Here is a 24,236-nt window from a genome sequence, read left to right as displayed (position 1 = left end):
CCACTTTAAATACATTACAATTTTTTTTTGTCAGTTATGTCAGCAAAGGTGGAGGGGGGTGGAAAGGAAGGGATTGTCATCACAATCACACTGCTGCCATTTTTTAAAATCCTGGCTTTTAACTAGAGAATTAAGCTCATTCTACAAGAATAAAAAATGAACAGCCACTGGAGTGGTTATAATGTTATTCTCATGCTCTTAAGCTCAAATTCATCCTTCATCGAACATACATGAGCTAGCATGCCATAGAGAGCCAGAAGTGCTGCTCAACACAGTATCCCCCAACCCAGGGAATACTGACTGTTTATCCACATGGAATCAAATCAGAATATGAAGTGGGTGATATTCCCATTTCTTATATTAGGAAACTGAGTCTCATAGGTTAAAAAAAAAAAACCCTTCTGTGTAAGAGTGACACGTCATTAATGTAGAGTATGATCTCAGTCTGATAAGAGGATGTGAACAAAACTTCTGACAGTGTAAGCATAGCATATACCTATTTTCCACTACATCATGCTGATGACTTCTGGAAATAAATTTTACAAAGGCTTGCAGTTTCCTACAGTACAGTGAAACCATGTGAAAACATGCTAAAATGAACTTCAAACACTCTTGGGACAGAAACTTCGGCTCCTGCACATTCTTGTGCCCTCCACGCCTAACTTGGAGCTCAGCCCACAGAACCTACTATGCAAATAGCCTTTGTGTGAGTGAATAAATGAGTTCATATAATAAAGTACAATGAAGGAAGCTTTCTCCTACCACAGTCCTGACACATTGTAGAAGGCACCCGCAGAGCCACTGGTAACTTAATTTTGCAAGATCAGGAGGGAAATAGCTGCTGGTCTAAAGCATGAGCGATGCTAGTTTACTTCTTAGGTATTTATAGGATTTCATTCCATAGGTAACGGATTAGCGAAGGCTTGATCGCTGAGAATAGGCCGCTTAAGAAATGAAAATATACTTTTTTGGGTCCCATTGTATTATAAGAGCCATTCCGATTCTGAAAGGGTGTATTTATGCACACAGAACTGTAAAACAGACAGCTTATTAGTTTTCACAACCAGGCTTCCAATCGTCCTCATTATCTCTTTGCAAAAGCAGTGGGTAGGCCACCATCCTGGCGCTGTTTGTGAGAAATGCAGAAGGTACTTTTCTCCTGTGCATAGTAAACATGGCTGAGATTTTACAGTTACACATTTTCATACAATATTTTTCACTTCTCTCACCCGATGCACATTACAGATGTTCCCTGGAATGATGCATGGGTGAATAGAAGACATCTGTGTGCTTGAACACATTTTCTGAAGTGTTTAATTGTTCCAGAAAGTTTCGGGCTCATTTTATAAGCACAATGTTAAAAGTGTGTATGGATGTTTCATTAAGTTACAAAACTGTTTATACCTCTAAATGCTCCAGAATAAAATGTGGAAATGGAATTTTATTTCCCCAGTTTATGTCCCCAATCATAGAGCCAGAGAAATGACAGGATGCATTTCGGTGCTGTCCATCCGCCTGACTGCAGTTAAGAATCTGTCCCTGTTCCCATAATAAATCCAATTTGGAGCATGTAGAATTTGGAGCAACATTTTAATAAGGCTGAGAATTGGCACATGAGAAGGACACCCAGTGAGCAATGGTTAGGCCTTTACAAAAGATGGTGGAGGGGGAAGAGATTGTTCAGGATTTCATTGTGTGGTGTACGTCGTAAAGGCTGGTTTCTGAAACGAAATGGCAAACCCAACAAGCCCTCGCTTCCTGTTTAATTGGCTTTTATAAATTGCAAGATTGAGCACCAAAAAAAGAAGGGTTTCATTGTCTATTATCACCCTGACCATAACTTCCCTAGTTAACCAATAGTTGTTCAGAGCAGAAGTTCTTAGAAGGAAGTAAAATCCTGTCTTCCTGCTTACAGATGGTGTATCTTGCTGTTTCCCTCGGAGCTTGGTTAAGAAAGAATTCTCCAGCTATAGGGCTAAAAAACACCAAGCCATACATTTTACTGATCCGTGTTTAATCTTCCTCATCCTCCAAAGATCCCCTAAATTGTCCCTTGGAGGTTCGGCTATTTGGCATGTGTCTTCTATAATTAAATAGCAAAACTGAACAAAGAAAATACCAATAGGATTTAGGCCATCTTTGCACTGGGAGGATTTGCTTGGGGCCCTTCAGGAGACAGTAATGTCTGTGGTGTCAGTTGGAGAGATGTAAAGAAAACAGCATTGGCTGCCTGCATTTATTCTCAGCTTTTCCATAAGCATATCAGGTCTGTGTTCTGTTGTTACTTGGGTGGGGCTGGAGGGACAAACAAACAAAAAACTTCTAAAAGTTTCATGCCAGTCATGTGCAGAGGTATCCCAGAGCGTTTCCATAAAAGTAAAAATAATGGATTTGGCGTGACACATTTAAAACATCCAGGGCCAGATGCTTCAGCTTCTAGTAAGCGATAATTTAAACGTCAACAAGTTAGGCAGGCCTTAAGAAATTATTGCTCTGCTTTTCAACAACAACCCAAAAAAGGTTGTCATGGCAACACATGTGCGCCCCCCCCCACTACCTCTTGCATTGCCTAGGACTTGGGAGAATGAGCAAGGAGGTTGAGGGAAGATGGGCTGAGGGTTTAGTTTTATTAAAATAGCAAATGCCTGCTGCATCATTGCTGTGACCCGTTGGGCCTATGATCTTCGGAATGTGTGAAAGTTTAAGGAAGACATTTTCGGATGATAATGCCAGACACTCTGTCCTCGGATGGTGCATAGTAAACCCAGATCAGGGAAGCCAGAAGGTCAAATCAAAAGTTTAAAGATGGTAGCAGGAGGCCAAGAACACTCGCCTTTCTGAACTTGAGTTATTGCAAAGGTTCTGCTGCTTTATTTTCCCACCTGCTAACAGAATGCTTATTCTCCGAAAATGTATTGCAAATGACTCTTTGCAAATGGGGTTTGTGTTCTTCTCATCATAAGAGTTTTAGCTTTTCCAGTGTGCACATTTTCACGCTGCACCAAACCTTTGTTTTCCTGCTCAGGGTGTCAACACCAGCATTTTTCTTTCTGAATAATGTGCAGAATTGGTGTGCTGACTTGCTCATAAAAAAGTATAGTCTAGCTAACAGAGCTGCACTACCCAAACCCAACATCTCATTTTCCCGAAGGCCTTTCATCTTAGTTTGTCAGCAAACTGGAACCTCTAACCTGACAGTGTAAATTTTTGATGGTTAATTTTGCTTGTAGTGTTTGCTGTCCTGTTTCAAGACAGTATGACTCCAAACATACCTTCTTAGTCACTCATTTCCATCTCATTTGATTCTTAAACAGAACTTTGAGGTGTGCAAAATAAAAAATGATCTACTTTGCATGTGTAAAAATAAAACTGAATCACAGAGCATGGAAATGATGGAAATTTGGCCCATTACTCCTGCCTCAATGTTTGGTAATGTGATAGCACAAGAATATAGCATCAAGTTTTCATCACCAATGACAGTAGGATCATCATTAGTCTTGTAATAGTGAGCTCCCCAGGAATAACCCCAACTTCCATTTAAGGAGAAATAATCTCCGTGGGTGTTTATGCAGTATGAATAGTTAAAAAAAAATACTTCCTGTGTAAACAAATCGGAAAAATTCTTCAAAGTAATCATGATAGAAAGTAATGTTTCTGTGGAGAGGAGTGAAGTTAAATTTTAACAATGTCTGGTATCCACTACGGTCATTCTGAACCGTGGCTTTACCTAAAAGTTGCCTGAGAAGATTTTTAAAAATACTCCACCAGCATCCCTGTATTGCCACACCATAGATCTGAAAGGTACCCCAAAGGTTTGAATATTTTTCTAGCTAGATTCTAAAATGTAGGCAGAGTTGGTACTCCTTGGCTTAGCATGTGGTCATTTATGTGCTAAACCTCTATTTGGTTTAACTCTCACAATAATTCTGCTATGTATTGCAGATTCGAAGTTTGAGGCTAAAGCAGGTTAAATGATTTGCCCAAAGAGATGGGTAATTGTTTCCGCGTAGGTTGGAAGTACTCCATCTGCAAAACCGTGACCTACACATTACTCTGCCCAAACACACCCACGACACACACACGTGCAGTGATTCTGTCATTGTTCAGAAATCTGATTGATTTATTTTTTCTCTGTGAAAGCGTTTCTCAATGTAAGAGTCACCCACTAGCAAGTAATTTTAGTGATGATAGGAACCTTTGTCCACCTCTTTGTTTCCCGTGCCTAGGCAATGACCAGAAGGGAATGTTCACCCTCATTAGCTTAACATTATGCATGACTTTATTTTTCTGATAACGTGGTTTTTTTTTAAAGATTTTTTAATTTCTTTATTCGACAGAGATAGAGACAGCCAGCGAGAAAGGGAACACAAGCNTGTTTCTCAATGTAAGAGTCACCCACTAGCAAGTAATTTTAGTGATGATAGGAACCTCTGTCCACCTCTTTGTTTCCCGTGCCTAGGCAATGACCAGAAGGGAATGTTCACCCTCATTAGCTTAACATTATGCATGACTTTATTTTTCTGATAACGTGGTTTTTTTTTAAAGATTTTTTAATTTCTTTATTCGACAGAGATAGAGACAGCCAGCGAGAAAGGGAACACAAGCAGGGGGAGTGGGAGAGGAAGAAGCAGGCTCATAGAGGAAGAGCCTGATGTGGGGTTCGATCCCATAATGCCAGGATCACGCCCTGAGCCGAAGGCAGACGCTTAACCGCTGTGCCACCCAGGCGCCCCATATTTTTCTGATAACGTGTTATCTCATAATGGGGGAAAGACATTTCTCCTAAAAAAATTAAACATGCAAGGCAGCTCAGGAAAGCAAAACAGTTGTTTCATGGTCTTCTGCATGGAAGAATTCACCTTTTTTCATCAGTCTCTGAACTACAAGCTCTCAGGAACTCCTGAGTCTTTTTCTTGCTATTCATTCTTTTTTTTAACTTTTTCTGAACTAATCTTAGACTTAGAGAAAAGTTGCAAAAAGAGTTCTATATACTCCTCACCCAGTTTGCTGTCATTTGAACATCTTACGGAAACTTAATGCATGGATGAAAACAAGAAAACTAGCATTGAGATCCGTATTCATTGTTCATGTTTTTCACCCCCCAACCAGACTACTGCTGTAACCTCATAACAGTCTGATCTTCTGATCTTCAGTGTCTCTGCCTCCAATTAAATCTGGGGGCAATGACAGAGGAGAGGCCCACAGCATGGGTTTGGTCTCTCGCTGAAATATCGTCTCTGTTTCCTATGGGATAAGCCAACACTCCCCACCTTGGCATTCAAATGAGCCCTGCACTTGGTGCTCCGCCTGACATCTCCAAAGTTAGCTTGATGATTGATTTTTCCAGTCATTCTCTCCTCTTAAAATTTATTTATTTCCCTTTCTTCCTCTTACCTGGAAGATTTTCCTCCAGTTCTTCTCCATCCCACATGATATTCAGAGAACTCCAAATATTATACTATCTTGTGTGCATCTTTACCAGCTAGTTGATGAGTTATTTGTGAGAGCGAGTCTTATTATTTTTCTTTAACATTGTTCCCAGTGTCTGGTGGAATGCAGAATGTATTATATAACCAACATTAGGTGCTTTTTCTTTCTTTCTTTTTTTCTTTCTAACTGTAGCTTTTGTAGAACCTCTGAATCATCCTTCTGAGTAGAAATTTCCAATTTTACAGGACTATCAACTGTTCAACAACGTTATTACTCCATTTTCCTGTACAGTGACCATAATTTAGACCCTTAAAAGTATTTTGATTGGCACAAACTTGCAAAAGCTCTATCCTATTTCAGTAAACAGGGAGGTCTGGGCTCACCCTCACTCCCACCCCCACCTCCCTGCCCTTCAGGTTGAAAACACTCTTCCGCCATGCTGCTTGAGTGTTGACTATTGGCATCTCAGGGCTAATGATCATCCAGCTGAAGAGGGCTGCCTGGCCCAAGGCCAAGGCTCCCTTCTCAGATGGATTCCTACGTCCAGTAACTGGTCAGTACTGGAGTCTAAAAGTCTGGCCCCATTTCCTCAGTGACCATCCCAATGGTAGATTGTCTGGTGGAGTCTGTGAGTGCATCTTTCTGCCCAACATTGACCTGTTCTCTCCCCCACATATATCAACTGAAGAGAACTCCCCAGTAAAAATTCTGCAAGAAATCTATCTCCACATCTACTTGCTAGGGAACTCATCTCTGACACTTGCCTACCATTTCTCATTAAATCATCGGGTTATTCACATACCCATTCCTTCAGCTATCAATGTGTTTGATAATAACTGGGTGGAGGACACTGACTCTGCCGTCACAGACCTTGAAGCCCGTTGCCACACCAGACATCTCCAGCTTCTCCCAGTTTCAACAATTCCCAGAATTTCACAGTCTCTCAGACTACTTTGCCTTTACTTATGCTTGACTTATTGCTTGGAATTCCTTCCCTGCCCTTCTCCTGGTTAAACTCTACCTGTCTTTAATAGTGTAACTCAAATGCAGCGTCTCTCAGGAAGCTATCCCTGACCCCCGCCCCCTCCCCCACTCTGTGGAGTAAGTGAGACATCCCAAACGTGGTGCTGTTGCATTCAGATGAATTTCTATATGCATGCGTGTCTGTCCCCTCCTCTAACCTTCCAGCACCAAACTGGACACTTCTTAAATGTAGATTTTATCTTAGTATATATACTTCACAACAGGCAAGCTGTATGTGCTCAGTTGCTGAATGAATAAGTGAATAGCAAATAGAAAATGAATCTGAAAAAAAAAAGTTTGATTCTGTTATCCATAAGGCCTAATAACCTAAACGTACTGATTAATTGGTGGTTCCAATCTAATTTTATATTCAGAGGAATAAGATGAAATGGATAAAATATTCCTCTGATATTTTTGTGCAGCTTTTCTCAGCAGCCATTTTTTTCAGGTGTATTCAGTTGTACTTCTGCAAAACTTAAATGCTACATATTATATCATATTATTAACCTGGTGTTTCATGTTTCTTTGATATGTTTCCTTTTCATATTCTCCAAGTCCACATGAATTGATAGGTATCTTGAAAATGAAAACTACAAAGGATTCTTAAGTAATATAGATTCTAAAAGGGTTATCTTAATATAGTACTCCAGCCTAGCAGTACTCTGCTTTTAAAAGACTTGGGTATTTTTGAAGTTATGACAGAGTAGTTTATCTCCATATTTTTGAAGAGATTTCTTTTTTCTTTATTCCCACACTTGGATTTCTGTATGATATGCTTGGCAAAATTTAGCTCTTGGCAAAGAATAATGTGTTAATTATTATCTTTTTCTCTCCCTCTTTTTCTTTTTTTTCTTTCTTCTTCTTTTTTTTTTTTTTTTTTTTAGGTACGTCTGTCACTAATGTAACAGCAACTGACGCTGATGACCCAGTTTATGGAAACAGTGCAAAGTTGGTTTATAGTATCTTGGAAGGGCAGCCTTATTTTTCCATTGAGCCTGAGACAGGTTTGTGGCCTAAATTTTGAATTCTATTTACCATATTATTGCGTCAGGGAAACACTTTTCTTGGGATTTGGATTATGAAATGTTATGGTTAAGTACTTCACTGCCTGTATCAATAATATTTGAATGTGTAATTTCTGTGCAGTGTGTGGTACATGGCAAGCCCAACAATCATTTTGATACTGATTAAAATAAATTGCAGACCCTTTGTGGAATATCACCTGTTTAACAGATGGCCTGGCACTATTTTTCATCCTGGGGGGAAAAATGTGCTTACACATCAGGCACACGGAAGTATCAGATTTAAGAATAAAGTCGGTGGCGTATTGGCTGTGTGATGCTTATCAAGTAACATTTATAAATCTTTTTAAGTTTCAACTCCCCTGTCTGTAAACGGGGTATGGGATCTACTTACAGGTGTTATGATAAAGATCAATCAAGTAATGAACATCAGCTATATCGTGCATGACATGTGGTAATCATCCAATGGATGGATAGCACTAGATTTGCTGTTAGATTCCTTATTTATAAATCAGGATCCTGATGCCTATCCACTAGAGTTCTTTATGAAGATAGTAGTAGTAGTCGTAATAGTAGTAGTGATATTGCCAATATTAAACCCAGCCAATATCCTGAATCTGGGGGTACGGACTTTAGAAATCATTAAGTTATTTTAAAAAGCAAAACAAAACTTTTTTTTTTTTTTTTACTGATTAGGAACATAATTTTATGAAGTGATGGCTTTTGCAAGTGAAGATATATCTTGTTTAATTTTAACAATGTATTAAGACAGTAAAGCCACTTTTCCAGACTTTTTATAATCCTGTGGGAGTTTTGGTAGTGCATATAAAAAATATTAAAAATAACATTTTGTGTGGATTTTTATTTTGTATCTTGTGGTTTGGTCTGCAGATTTCCATATTGAAAAATTCCTATTACAGCTACATACACATATAATATAATTTCTTAACTTCATGAGTTTTCAATATTATTGAGATAAATTTCCATATCTTACCATTAAGTCAATTATTAATTAAATTAAAATTTTAAAGCCTCTCTTTGCTTTTTTTTTTTAATTCAAAGAGTAAAATCCTCATGCATTTAAAAGTGAGAAGAAGTACATTTATATATAAATAGGTCATGGCTTAAAATTGAATTTAGATTTAGGAACAGGAAAGAACACTTCTAAAACACATTAATTAGGAACATAATTACATATTCTTCTTCAGCGAAGAAGGAAGACCATCATAAACTTCATCTCATTTGGGCTCCTTGATGACCCTGGGAGAAGTGGCAGAGAAGGTAGTCAGCTGAAAGAGAGAGAGAGAGAGAAAAGTCTGGAGATTTCCATTTGGCCAAAGTCACAGTGACAGAGTTGGGAACAGAACTGGGGCTTATACCCAGGTCCTTAATTTCAAAGCCGTATTTGAACTTCACTTTCCCTAGATAATAGCTATGATATAGGGGCTTCTGTAAAACAGCAATTACTGATTGCTTAAGTGAAGTTGAATCATTTTCTCCTTTGCTCTTTGCTTATTTGTTCACTCAGATCTTTTTGTTCACCAGCAAAAATTAATTCAGCATTCACTGTGTGCCAGGCATTGAATTAANTTGGGAACAGAACTGGGGTTTATACCCAGGTCCTTAATTTCAAAGCCGTATTTGAACTTCACTTTCCCTAGATAATAGCTATGATATAGGGGCTTCTGTAAAACAGCAATTACTGATTGCTTAAGTGAAGTTGAATCATTTTCTCCTTTGCTCTTTGCTTATTTGTTCACTCAGATCTTTTTGTTCACCAGCAAAAATTAATTCAGCATTCACTGTGTGCCAGGCATTGAATTAAATATAAGGAGAAAAATTCACAAAGGCTAATGTCAGCCTGCAAGTATCTCACATCCCATTTTGGAAGACAGATTTTTGCTTTCAACATAAACACATGGAAGCGTGGTGATACCATTTAAATAATTTATATATCAAGAATAAATTGCTATGAGGTATAGATAATAAAAACCCCCTACTATGTCAGAGGATTTGGTCTCATTGACATATATTGCCATTTGCTTAATCAAATGTCAGCAACATTTAATATTTGCATTTTCACCCAGCATAATGAGTGTCTGTCTCAACATACATTTATTTTAACTTCCTCATTTCTAATTTGAAAGCTACAGATATCTGGTTTATATTTTAGAAGGTGTATTTTCATACTATTGTGAGAAATGTAATGGGGAGAAATGATACTAGTAATTGTTTAACAAATATTGGTTGAGTGAAGTTGTGATTTTTAATTAAAGCAGACACAATGCTGAAGGAAATAGAGGCTAAATCCAATAATCAATAATCAGCCTAAGTTATTTTCTTGCAACATAAATATGTACAAGTGAAATATAAATATTTTTGTGTAAATGCCTCCATAAGTACGCTTGAGTGTGTTCAAATGCAAGCAGAGTGTAAATTGTTCCTGTAGAATCTAAATTTGACTCTGTGAGGCCTTTTCTCTCTTAAAAAAAATTTTTTTTTTGGAGACTGGTATGAATATATGTGTGTGTGTGTGAGTGAGTGATTGTGGTAGTGAAGGGCGTGTTACACAGAAACAGATTAAGAACACTTTAATTCTTTTTATATTAGAAAAACATAGAAAAATAAATGCAAGGGAGCATTTGGGTTTTTTATTTTGTAATCAAATGGTAAGTAGATGCACTTTCTGGTGACAAAAAGACGTGTATCAATTACTGTGTCCTCTGGAAGATATGGAGACAGAGTTAGGAGAACAAGTGGCTAAGTGGGTAAGGACTATAAAAGATAAAAGAAGCACTTAGTTCTGGCTGCTATAACAAAATACCTTAAACTGGGTGGATTATAAGAAACAGAAATTTGTTTTTCACAGTTCTTGAGGCTGGAAGTCTGAGCTCAGGGTGCCCACACGGCACGGTAGAATTCCAGTGAGGGCCTGCTTCTGGATTGAGGACCTGCTTCTGGATTGAGGATTGCTGACTTACATCTGTGTGCAAAGAGAGTGAACTAGCTTGCTGGGTTCTTTGAATATGAGCGCTAATACTATTTTTGAGGGCTTTACTCTCATGATCACATTGCCTGTGGAAGCCTCTGCCCCTGATTACCATCACAGTGGGGATGACATTTCAACCTATGAATTTTGGGAGGTACATACACAACCAGTCTATAAGAGGCACACAACAGGATTAGGTGAGGGAACCCATCACACGGGGATGCAGATCTGATAGCCACGCAAGGGAAGAGGAGAGGAAGCTACGTAAGGTAATGCATATTTGACAGCATCTTGGCCAAACCCATGGGAATCCCTGGAGCAAAGATTTCTCTTAAAAGATGTCCCATGTTTTATGTACGTGGCCGGGCTTTAATACAGTCTTGCAGTGCTCACTCATTGGCTCCAGTGTGCTGGGAAGAGTAGTCCTCAGCTCGAATACTAAAAATAATCCTAAAGATGATTCAGCTGGAAGATGTTAGGTAACTGCACTCTTAGGCAAAATCTTTGAAACCCCAAGCACAGTGGGTCTCTGTGGCTGTCACAACATGTGGCAAACACAAAGGAGTAAATAAATTTTTGCCCTATCAAGTCAGCAAATGTGATGTTTATGCAGGTATACGCAGGATTAGTACGTGTTTGGTAAATTATTTACTTGGTCAAAACCTAATAGAGTATTAAGTAGATTTATCGAAAACATTTGAAGGCTCTAACTCAAAACCATTGAGAATGTCCACTGATTTTGACCTAGGAATTCAAATTCTAGCAAAATAGAATTTCAGGGATGAGCACAGACTGACTCATTACAAAAGACCTGTTTGCCTCTAATAGAGCGCCTAACAAGTGTCCCTCTACGTGGTTGGTCTGTCCGTGACTTCAGGAAGTGACGCAAAATAACTGAGTCAGAAGATGTTGGCTTAAATACCATTACGCATTTCTAGTAATGTGGGTTCATTCCTCAGTTCCTTTTTTTGGTTGTTATTAGGATATGAACCTTGTAGTTTGGTAATAATTTTGCATGATTGTTTCTCTTTAAGTTTTAAAAAAAAATTTTAAGACTTAAATTTTTTAGAGCAGTATTTGGTTTAGAATATAAGAGGGAACTACAGAGATTTCTTATATTACATATTCCTTGCCCCACAGATGCAAACTTAGAGACTTGATTAAAACTTGAAATTCCTTCACCAGAACAGTACACTTTTTACCGAGGATGAACTTACATTGACACACTAATTACTCCAAATCCATAGTTTGCCTTAGGGTTCATTCTTGGTGGTGCCGTACATTATATTGGTTTAGACATGTATATAAGGATATATATCATTATGGTATCATGCACAGTATTTTCACTGCCCTAAAAATCCTCTATGCTCTTTCTGTTCATTTCTCGCACCCCCAACAACCTCTGGCAACTACTGATCTTTTAATTGTGCCCATAGTTTTGCTTCAGAATGTTATGTAGTTGGCATCATGGAGTATGTAGTTTTCTTTGATTGCCTTCTTTCACTTAGTAATATGCATTTCAGTTTCCACCATGTCTTTCCATGGCTAGATCATTCATTTCTTATGTAGTTTTCTTTGATTGCCTTCTTTCACTTAGTAATATGCATTTCAGTTTCCACCATGTCTTTCCATGGCTAGATCATTCATTTCTTATGTAGTTTTCTTTGATTGTCTTCTTTCACTTAGTAATATGCATTTCAGTTTCCACCATGTCTTTCCATGGCTAGATCATTCATTTCTTTTAAGAGTTAAATTATATTCTGGGGCACCTCGGTAGCGCAGGCGTTAAGCGTCTGCCTTCGGCTCAGGGCATGATCCCAGCGTTGTGGGATCAAGTCCCGCATCGGGCTCCTCCGCTGGGAGCCTGCTTCTTCCTCTCCCACTCCCCCTGCTTGTGTTCCCTCTCTTGCTGGCTGTCTCTCTGTCACATAAATAAATAAAATCTTAAAAAAAAANTATAAGAGGGAACTACAGAGATTTCTTATATATTTCTTATATATTCCTTGCCCCACAGATGCAAACTTAGAGACTTGATTAAAACTTGAAATTCCTTCACCAGAACAGTACACTTTTTACCGAGGATGAACTTACATTGACACACTAATTACTCCAAATCCATAGTTTGCCTTAGGGTTCATTCTTGGTGGTGCCGTACATTATATTGGTTTAGACATGTATATAAGGATATATATCATTATGGTATCATGCACAGTATTTTCACTGCCCTAAAAATCCTCTATGCTCTTTCTGTTCATTTCTCCCACCCCCAACAACCTCTGGCAACTACTGATCTTTTAATTGTGCCCATAGTTTTGCTTCAGAATGTTATGTAGTTGGCATCATGGAGTTTTCTTTGATTGTCTTCTTTCANATGTAGTTTTCTTTGATTGCCTTCTTTCACTTAGTAATATGCATTTCAGTTTCCACCATGTCTTTCCATGGCTAGATCATTCATTTATTTTAAGAGCTAAATTATATCCTGGGGCACCTGGGTAGCGCAGGCGTTAAGCGTCTGCCTTCGGCTCAGGGCATGATCCCAGCATTGTGGGATCGAGTCCCGCATCGGGCTCCTCTGCTGGGAGCCTGCTTCTTCCTCTCCCACTGCCCCTGCTTGTGTTCCCTCTCTTGCTGGCTGTCTCTCTGTCACATAAATAAATAAAATCTTAAAAAAAAAAAGTTAAATTATATTCCTTGTCTGGATTTATCACAGTTTACTTACCCATTCACCTACTGTAAGACATCTTAGTCCCTTCCACATTTTAGAAATTGTGAATTCAGCTGCCATAAACATCCATGTGCAGGTTTTTGTGAGGACCTGAGTTTTCAACTTCTTGGGTCAAATACCAAGGAGTGCGAAATTGTGTGGTGAGAGTGTATTTAGTTTTTTAAAAAATTGCCACACTGTCTCCCAAAGTGTCTGTACCATTTGCATTCTACCTCCTCACTTGAATTTGTTGTCCATGCTCTAGATTTTGGCCATTCTAATAGGTGTGTAGTTGTATCTCATTGTTTTAATTTGCATTTCCCTGATGACGTATGATGTAGTGAATCACGTCAATAAGTATTTCATTTTTGGGGTGCTAATATAAAAGGTAAAATGTTTTTAATTTCAAATATATCATTGTTACATAGGAAAACATTGGCTTTGTATCCTGCAACCTTGCTGTATTTGCTTATGAATTCCAGAAGGTTTTGTTGTTGTTATTTCTGCCATTTCTTTTGGACCTTCTGCATAGATGTTCATGCCATCTGTGAGCAAAGAGGTTTATGTCTTCTTTCCCAATCTGTATACCTTTTTATTTCCTTTCCTTGTCTTATTGTATTATGATTTCCAGTATGATGTTGAAAAGAAGTGGTGAGAAGATACATTCTTGTCTTGGACCTGATCTTAGTAGGAAAGCTTTAAGTTTATCACTTTTATGTATGGTATTAGTTGTAGAGTTTTTGTAGATAGTCTTTATGGAATTGAGAAAGTTCTCTTCTTTTTCTAATATTTTAAAGATGTACTTATTTATTTTAGAGAGAGAGAGAGCAGAGGAAAGGGGCAGAGGGAGAGAAAGAGTGTCCCAAGCAGATGCTGTGCTGAGTGCAGGGCCCGATGTGAGGTTAAATTTCATGACCCTGAGATCACAACATGAGCTGAAACCAAGAGTCCGATTCCTAACCAATGGAGCCACCCAGGCACCACTCTTCTATTTCTATTTTATTAGAGTTTAAAATCATGAATGGGTGTTGGATTTTGTTAACTGCTGTTTCTTCATCTGTTGATATGATCATCTGAAATCTCTTTTTTAATCTGTCGATGTGATGGATTTCAATAATTGACTTTTGGATGTTGAACCAGCTTTGGGTATCTGGGATAAATCTCACTTGGTCATGACATCTAACTCTTCTACTTTTTTTGGACTCAAGTTGTTGATATTGTATTGAAGATTTTGCATCTATGGTCTTCAGAGATAGATATTGGTCTGTAGTTGTCATTTCTTGGAATATCATCTGATTTGGGTATTAGAGTAATGATGACCTCATAGAATGAGTTAGGAAGCATTTCCTCTGCTTCTGTCCTCTAGAAGAGATTGTAGAGAATTGGTATAATTTCTTTATTATTTGGTAGAATTTACCAGGGAACCCATCTGGACCCGTCCTCAGTTCCTTTTTATATCAGGATTTTGGCCTTACCAGTAAGAGCCAGACTTATAGCTATAATAATCAATATTGTGACAGTGAACATTCTCTCAGTAGGCTATGAGACTTGAATATATTTATGATGTTTTAAAAAAGATTGCCCATTGGCAACTGTCATCAAGTTCTTAGTACTAGAATATTTTTAATAAAAAGAAACCAGAGCATGAGACCAAAAAAAAAAAAAATCCCATATGTGTCTTATTTTATCCTCACAAGAATGCTAAGAACAGAACTCTGGACTTTGGAACAGGTAAGTTCTGCCATCTCCTTACTTGTTACATTTCAACTTAATAGAATTATTTTTTGTTGCCATAACACATCAATCTTTCTACCTCAGGGAGAGCTCCTTCTCTTGTTTCAGATATAAACTTAGATTGCAGAGGATTTGCCATTTGTTCTGATTATTATCTTCTTTGAGCTTATCATAGTCAGTAATTATCTTATATATTGACTTGTTTATATTTTTAGGTTCTAATGCTGGAAGTGGATAGTCTATGAAGGAATGGAGCTTGTCAGATTTGTTCATTTTACATCCCTATGCCTAGCAGAATTTTTGGCACCTAGAAGTCCTTCAATAAGTATTTTAAATATGCATACAAGAAAGAAAAATAAAGCGAAGGAAGGGTGGAAGGCAGAGGAAGGGAGGAATGGATTAGTAGAGAGAGAGAAAACGCTTGCCATAACTCATAGAGATATGTAATGAACCAGGAAGGGAATATAGCTTGGTTTCTACTCTATGTTCCTTCTGTTTGTTCCTGTGGTGGGAATAACCCTGCTGTAACCTCAGATGTAGCTTTGTTGTGGTTGTTGGTGAGATTCATTTAGAGCTAAAATTCATACCATTTCCAAGTCTCTTACTATGTCTTAAGTGTCTAGCCAACACAATGCTATTCTTATACTTGCAAAAGTGAGCCTTGAGACTGTGATAAACTCTTACTCAGATTTAGTTCTAGATCACATGTTGAGATAGAAAAGGTAATGGGCCACCACACAAGGAAGGAATGGTTATTAACATATCTTCCTATTCCAGGGGTCACTGTGATGATAATTAATAATAATAATAACAACAATAACAACAACAAAAATAAGGGAAAGGAAACTATTTTTGTGTTTCTACAGTCTCTAGGTTTGACAGAGCACTAAAGCAAACTGTAGAGGGAAGAATTTCTATCTCCACTCTGCAAATGACAGAACTATGTTTCAGAGAGAATGTAAGGTAAAATGCTTTCTCCATCTATAAATAAAATTCCCTGTCAAATTATAACATCAGGAAGAATAACAACAACAAGAATATCAACAAAAATAACCCTCATTTATTGAACACTTACTATGTTCTTGACATTGTGTTAACTGGGTTTGCATGCATAATCAAATTTAATTTATTGCCCGCGGTATTTTGAGATGGTTTCTCATGTCATCTCAGCTCTACTTATGAGAGAGCAGAGGGTCAGAATTGATACATTTCACAAGGTGCTTGAAGCAAGATTCCAAGTGAGTCTGTCTGATTTCAAGTTTCAATTTTTCAACAGTCTCCTATACCCCCACTTGACTTCCAAGTATTGTAGCTGATCCCTGGGGCTATCATTGGCTTAGAAAGGGACTTATAAAACTTTGAAGCAGGTTCAGGTATACAATATACCTAGACATAGGAGGCAGTTTGGTGTCAGAGAAGATGTAAGCAGTAGTAATTTTAAAATGAATTGCCACTTTTTTTATGAATAGCTTTAAAACGCTGAAAATAGCGTATTTGTATCCTATAAATATTTTCTTTTTTTGTTTTCCCCTTCATGCTACCCCCAATGCCATATGTTTTCTTGTAACTTTTTGGGCACAGACAGGGAGAAATGTGGCATTTATTTAAAAACACTAATTTGAGGACGGCCGTGAGAAAACACTTGCAGTCCATCCTAAGTGATTGAAGATGGAAAGTCTAAATGAAATGCAAGGCAAGTGAATAATAAATGCTTAATTATCTACAGAAACCAGGGTAAAGTTGCAGGACAGTCTAAACTTTGCTCCAGGCAAGAAAGAGTATGAAAAATAACCTGTTTAAAAATAAACTAACTTAATTCATGACCTTTTTTTTTTTTTTTAAACTCAGAACATCGTTCTTCATTGGATACAAATAACATTTGTCTCAGTAGAACCTGTAAAAATGAGCTAAGGAAAAAATACTCTTTGGGAAAAAAAAATCCATGTAATGAATGGTTCTCTTTTAGAAAAATCCAGATAATACATGGAGTCTTCATGGAATGCGTTCATGGAATTGAGTCATTTTTATGCATTCTGAGTCGAAGTGATAAACTACAAACACACAGTATTTTTTTAAAAAAATCAGTGTTGCATGGATTATCATTTTCCCTTCCAAGGGGACTGGCCAAAGAATATTCTTAGTGCAGATCTTTAAGAAGAAATATTCAGATAAATTCAGGCAGACCAGCAATTGTAGGATATGCATTGGTAAGTGAGAAGGTCTTGGTAATTCACACCTATCAATGGACTATCACTCAGCCATCGGGAAAAGAAAATGCAATCTTACCTTTTGCAATGACTTGGATGGAAGTAGAGGGTATTATGCTAAGTGAAATAAGTCAATCAGAGAAAGACAATTATATGATTTCACTCATATGTGGAATTTAAGAAACAAAACAGAGGATCATAGGGGAAGGGAGGAAAAAATAAAATAAGACAAAATCAGAGAGGTAGACAAGCCATAAGGGATCCTTAACTCTAGGAAACAAACTGAGAATTGCTGGAGGAGAGGTGGTTGGGGGAATGGGGTAACTGGGTGATGGGGATTAAGGAGGGCACATAATGTAATGAGCACTGGATATTATATACAACTGATGAATCACTGAACTTTACCTCCGAAACTAATAATATACTATGCTAATTAATTGAATTTAAATACAATTAAATTACATTTAAAAAAAGAAAGTTGCTAAAATCATAAAAAAATATATTTAGTCAATGTCAACACTGATAGGTCATGTTCTAGGCATCAAGGGTTCAGTGTTATGTATGATAAATCATAAAAGGAGATATATATGGGTAACTTAAATGGTCTGATGACATAGAACACATGCCAGAATTCATGATATAGGGATGTAATGAAATGCCAACTAAGTAAACGTGTAGAAAAAGAACAAGGGAGCGTTTTAAAGACAGTGACACCAAAGGCAATGTTCTGGAAAAAATGCACACCTTAACAAGTGATTGGTGTCGGGTAGGGGAAACTGTTAGATAAAGCCTTACGGCAAGAGGAAATGAAAGGGATATGTGGTCATAAAAAATGGATATTGGGGTGATATTGAGAAATTAAATAGTTTTCACTTGCTCAGTGGTATCAGAAGTTTTGTATTTGTTTTTCCTTTGAGAGGTAATTCTGTATAAAGTAAATATAGACTAGAAGTGGGTGACCAGTAAAGGGGAAGAGGTGGGGATGGCCTCTTAGTAACATGTGGGGACTCTCCTAAGTCTCCTGGAAGGACAAGGGCTCTCCCTGGAGAAGTCAGGCATGAAGCCAATGAACAGGAGGATTTGAACGGGAGCCAAAGAGTAATTTTCTCACCTGTGGGGATATCCCCCTGTTGCACTCTTCATTCAGTTTGTTTTCTTTAACAGTGGAGTGCATAGATTTCTATAATTTTGGAGGAAAGAATACACGCAGAGACACATCCCTTTTCAAACATCGTGCACACGCACACATTCAGAGCAACTGTAGAGGGGTGGAAATTATCAGTGTGTGAGTCTGCTTGCTTTAGACCAAAAGAGAGGATGGAGAAAAACAGCAGCCTTTCTTATGTTCCTTCTACATTTCTGGTAGAGAACCACCAGTGGATACTGAGTACAGATTACAGGCAGCTACAAACCATATGCCAGTGTCTTTATTCTCTTATAATTCCTGTATCATGTAATGCAGCTATTCTAAGATAAATTATTAATTTATCTTAATTTTATTGTGAGGATTTTTGAGGTCTAAAAGTCGGACAGGTAACAAGTGTTTGGTACATACAGCTCACAATAAGTATTTGTGTAACAAATGGATGGGTTAAATTGTGTAATTCTACCTGTACCTAAATTTAAACATCATTATGTTGATATTGATGACAAAATTTAATTTTAAATATCCAGTAGATCAGTATTCTCATCAGTATTTATGGATCATATTCCCAACAAATCCTATCGCTCCCCAGTTTCACTGATGATTAAATCCTCATATCCCACTGAGCATGACAGCTGGTGCTTGCATACACTAACTTAGCAATCATTTGTTTTCCTGCTTGGAATCTCCTGTGGGAGGTAAAGTAGGTTGAGTTAAGTGTTGTGGTCAGATTGTTTTATGATTACTAAAAAGAATCTCTCTACCCCAAGCACAGAGAACAATGAAATATATTTGGGTAAATTAAGAGTTGTGTTACTTACACTTTTGGACAGAGGGAGCTGTCCTGTGCTGACCATAACTGAGGTTGAAGGGATACATTTTTAGAGAAACCATGGCTTTTGAGTGCGTGTAGAGAACAGAAAGACTATGAACCACACGGACTTCTCCGCATGTAACACCTTCTGTCACACTGGGGTGCTTTGGGTTGGATTTAGATGGAAACTAAAGCTAGTGCTTATTCCCAATGACATCCATTCAACCTGAGCAGACCAGCTAGCATCAAGGATTTTCCCCATCTTATTATGTATCATGTCCCTACTGAATTAAATTGTAATTTCTATCTCTATGGTGATATTCTTTGTGTTCTTTAAAATATAGATTTGAGTTTTATTTGGACTAGTTCAGAATGACTTGGTGAAGAAGGACAAAGCTGTGTTTGCACTGATTTTATGGGAAAGAATGGTTTATCTAAGAGTGTCAAAGATTAATCAGTGTCCAAGAGGAGTACATTTTGACAACCCTTATATCAGAAGTGTGTGTGTGTGTGTGTGTGTGTGTGTGTGTGTGTAAAATCTCATATCTGTTGCTTTTGTGTAAGGGTAGCAGTAAGGTTTTATTTACAGTAAGAATTTATGTGTATAATTCTACCCCCCCATCGTTTTGGCCTAACTCTGTAACCCAGTGTTTAAGATTACCTAAGACTATACTAAACATATCACCAATGTTCAATAATTGTTTTTAAATATTGTGGTAAATACAACTTTAGCTGTAGCTCCCCCCAAAAGGATTATTTAATGTTCGAATGTCCTACTTTAGAAAATAGACATCGTAAAATTTTATCTTTACATATATATAATTATAGGAAACTCAGAGAGGGGGTTAATTAATACTGACACCTCTCTCATTTAAGGCAAAAGTAGTCTCTGAGATAGGTTCTGATGCATGAATAAGAATTCACTAAATGGCTGGAGGAGGCAGAGGAATATACAAATACTCCATCTGTTTCCTTGTAAGTCATATTTCAGAAACATCCCTCTGAAATGATTTCCTCTGGGCTAAAACAGGAGAGATCATATTTTTTTTTGAGAGAGACAGTTAAAAAAAGAAAATTTCAGCCATAAGTGTGAGGATCCTGTCTAGTACTCACCATGCACCCTAGTTCCTAGCACCATGCCTGCCTCATGGTAGTTGTTCAAGAACATGTTATAAATGAAACAATAAACATAGACAAAGAAGTCAAGGATGAGCATGCTTCGAAAATGGGCATCCTCAGAAGGATTTAGGTATTGTCAATTTTGGACAACTACAGGGTATTTGGGGTTTAAAAAATGGACACTTTCAAGTAGCTTATATCTTTGTGCTCTTTTCTCATATTTAACATATATCAGCATGTAGTCATCTGATTATTTAAGGACAATAGGTATGACATTGCTGATAGCAGACCAGGGACAAAAGGATGTGCCTGTAGGTGTTTTGTAAGAATATCCCATACCACCAGTGTATCCTTTTTAGATAATTTGAGTCTCCCCTTCCAGAAACAGTGACCTTTATTTAACTCATTATAATGGCACATCACTCTGGACATTATAGTCTGTTCAGAAAATCAAATGGAAGGAAGGGACCATTTATTGATCATCTAGTTTATCCATTTCTCTTGGCTGTCTCAGTAACCATGTGAAGTGGGTGCTATGATCCTTACTTTACATAAAGGAAATAAAAGCTCTGAGCAAATTAATGTCTGGAAGATACCCAGGTCGTAAAAGTCAGAGCTGATTTCCTGACCTCATCTGTCCGATTTCAAACTCTGCTGCATTAGGTTTTCTATCTCCTAATTAAGAGGGTTAAGGTTGGAGGGTGGGGTGGGGAATGATGAAAAGTAATGTGTTCAGGAAAAAAAAGGGGGGAAAAGAAGAGAGAGACTGTGAACAGTTTAATGCTCTCTTTTAGATTAACATTTATTTTAAATTCAGTAAATAAATATTTATTGATCACCTCCACTCTCAGGGACAAAATGATGTATGAAGTAGACATGGCCCTGACTTCATGGAGCTTACGGAACAACTAGAGAGATGTCAACATAAATAATTATGTTATAAATACATCAATTGGATATTTTCTTATTTATTGTCTAAAGCGTCACACACAAAAAAAAACATGTAAGGGGATGAGACAATCGATTTATTGTTGTTGTAGTAATTTGAAAGATTGGGTTGAATTTCATGAAAGGGAAGTGAAAAAAATAACATTCTTGAATAATGAGAATAATTGGTTTAGATGAATATGATTATGGATGGTTCTGGAATATTGGATAAGAGAGTCTTAAATAGATCTACTTGAAAAAAATAATCAGCCTCAAGAGAAACAGTCTTTAAAACAAGGGGGACTTTCCGCTTGGGGCAAAATCCTGATTCAGAAGGAATTTTGGGTATAAGTAGTGGTCTTTATTCACTAACAGAAAATTTTGTGGCTGTAATTTGGAAGTAAATGGATACCTCTACCCATCCAGGTTTAATCAATATTTATAGAGTAACTGGATTTTTCAAAGTCGTCTGTCCCTCACACTGTGCTTAGATCAAGTGAAAAAGATACAAGTTTTGAGTTCTCATAGGCAGGGACTGAGGAGCATGTGGGTATATAAATAAAGTGAAAATAAAAATTTTTAATGCTTTAAAAGTTATACTAGAGGCACTTCACAATTTGTGATTATGTATAATTTCCCATTCAAAATCTTATATGCAATTGTTTTATTATGAGCCAGGCTGTTTTATCTGACCACAAGGAGCAGCAATATGGAATTCAGTAAATTAGTGATTTTAGTGTTCCTAAGGTTAACAGGGTTGAACTGGTTGGTAAATGTAAGCATAGCCATAATTAGATAGATTTTTTTTTTTTTTTAAGATTTGGAGAGTTTCTTTAAAAGTAGTTTCCATGAGCGGTAAAATTTTATTGTGTGTGACAGAGTACTATTGGAACTTTCTTTTCCATCCCATTAACTTTAATAATGTTGCCATGGTATTATCTATCTTAACAGCTACCTTTGCACTCTGACACCTGTGGATCTCTTAAAGACAGGAATTGAGATTGCCTAATTGTGCTATTTAATAACAAATACATTCAAGGGCTATAAATGGAAATAATAATAATGACTATATTTACGCGATGAAACAAAATGCAAATTAGATTCCCTTGCTCTCATTCTCAGCAGAGTATAAATTAGCAACCCCAGACACAAATAGTAATAATAGAAAACACTATGTACTAGACCTTGGATAATAAAGCTAGGATGTTTACCAGTTGAAAGAGTTGAGATCAAACCTCACTGGTCTTTAGTTCCTTTTTTTTTTCGAAAATGGGGTCAAGCAAAGAAGTGGCCCCATAAAGTTCTTATAGGAACTTATAGGAGGAATGTAAAGGAACTTGTAAGTTCTTACAGAAACACTCTCTCTGTAACTTCAGTAAGGTCATTTGTGTTTAGATGACTCCACATCAGAGTAACAATCTTAGCAATCACCTTCTAATAACTTCAGAGTCCTATTTTAAAAAAACTTTTCCTTTATGAGATAACGGTTTGAACACGGATTTGTTAATAATTGGTATCAAGAAAATGTTTAGAAGTGTGGTACTAGTTGTGTTCTTTTTCTCAACTATGTGTATACACATCTATAGTTACTCTGTGGTTGTCAGAAGGAAGCAACCTCACCCACCACCATGTTCCATTTTCTATCCACCAGGTTTACCAAACTGCAGTAATAAAATATTAGAATTGTCACAATGGAATCTATTTGAGATGACATCACTTTCTATCACATTTAAAAATAGATATGGGGGAAAACACATTTAAAAACAGCATTTGTCTTATTTACATTTCATATGAACTCTAAAGTCATGTGCCTCCTACACTCTGGAAGATAGTTATTGAAGGCTGTCATCTAAAGTAACTGAAAAATATGCTGAAAGGAAGCCGAAAGACAAACAAAATATCTGTGTTACATATAAACATTTATTTATAACGAAGCTAAGCCTCCGAAAGGTCATTGTGTTTCTGAGAAAGAGATTCAAAGTAGTGACAATCTGGTTTAGAATTCAGGGGAGACAACATGGTGTATGAAGTCCTGAATGTGAACTTTGGAGTCAGAGTTCAGTTCAACTTCGGTCTCTAACATTTACTATTTTATGACCATCACGAAGATATTTCATATCCTTGAGACCCTATTCTTTATGTCTTAAGGATGGATGATTGTAGCTACTTTTAGGGTTCTTAGAAGATTCAGATTGAGATAATATCCATAGTGTGCACAGCACACAATTTCTATTGAACTCTTCGAATACCCTTATCTGATGTAGTTAGAATTTTCATGAAAGTGCATTAACTCAAAAACCACCCCCTTGGATCTTGCATTTAATAATATTGGGTCACACTAAAAATTTTTGGTAATGTATGCCATTGACTTGAGAATGGATTTGGGTGGAAAAGTGAGGTTTGTTCATGTTTAATACACACACACACACACACACACACACACACACACAAAATCCTTCCCTTATTATCTTGGTGGAGCAGCCCTAGAATGCAGGACCAGAAGGCCCAGATGTATGTTCAGATCCCTGAGCAACTGAAGAGGGCATGGCATCTTCCGAGCCACTTTACATGAGGTCCTGGCTTCTGCATATTTTTTTCCACCACTCGTGGTTGATGCATTGACAAAGGACTGTCTTCCTTCGTGCTGACTGCCAACACCTGTCTCTGAGTCAATTTGTCTCATTCCTCCATGCAACCATTTCAATAAATGTCAGGGTGCTGAATTTTTACATGTGCAAATATTTATGTAAGAGGGAGAATAAGCACAACAGTAATTTGATCCTAAGGTATTCAGAATGTTTCACAGGCATAAATTAATTACAGCATGCCGCTCCTTGTTAAGTAGAACAGTACTCCTCTGGCTTTTGAGCTCCTGTGGCCAGAATTTTCCACTACAGAAAGGGAGAAGCGGAGAAAATCAGCTTTTAACTGGGCCTCCACACATCTTCTGAAGAGGTCTTCAGATAATCATTTACTTGTATGGCTTTGCTTTTGTATGGGATTCCTCACAAGTTCACATGGGGAAAAAATCATTCATGCATTTACTCATTGAAAAAAATGTTAACAATATATTGAGAGACTACTGCCTGTCAGGTACTGTTGTAGGGGCTGGGTGTAAACATC

General features: G+C 37.4%; 1 protein-coding gene across 5 annotated transcripts in view; it reads left to right on the top strand.

Moving 5' to 3' along the window:
* The window catches only part of CDH8 (cadherin 8), a 387,090-nt gene that overhangs the window by 163,112 nt on the left and 199,742 nt on the right, over positions 1-24,236 (top strand). For all 5 annotated transcript variants that reach the window (XM_034638674.1, XM_034638672.1, XM_034638675.1 and 2 more), the window contains one exon: positions 7,338-7,457. In XM_034638674.1, coding sequence (XP_034494565.1) covers positions 7,338-7,457 — 120 coding nt within the window. The remainder of the gene's footprint in view (positions 1-7,337; positions 7,458-24,236) is intronic.

The sequence above is a fragment of the Ailuropoda melanoleuca genome, chromosome 12 (genome assembly GCF_002007445.2).
Source record: "Ailuropoda melanoleuca isolate Jingjing chromosome 12, ASM200744v2, whole genome shotgun sequence".
NCBI lineage: Eukaryota > Metazoa > Chordata > Mammalia > Carnivora > Ursidae > Ailuropoda > Ailuropoda melanoleuca.
The sequence above is the reverse complement of the archived record's forward strand: the minus strand, read 5'-3'. Positions and strand labels throughout refer to the sequence as shown.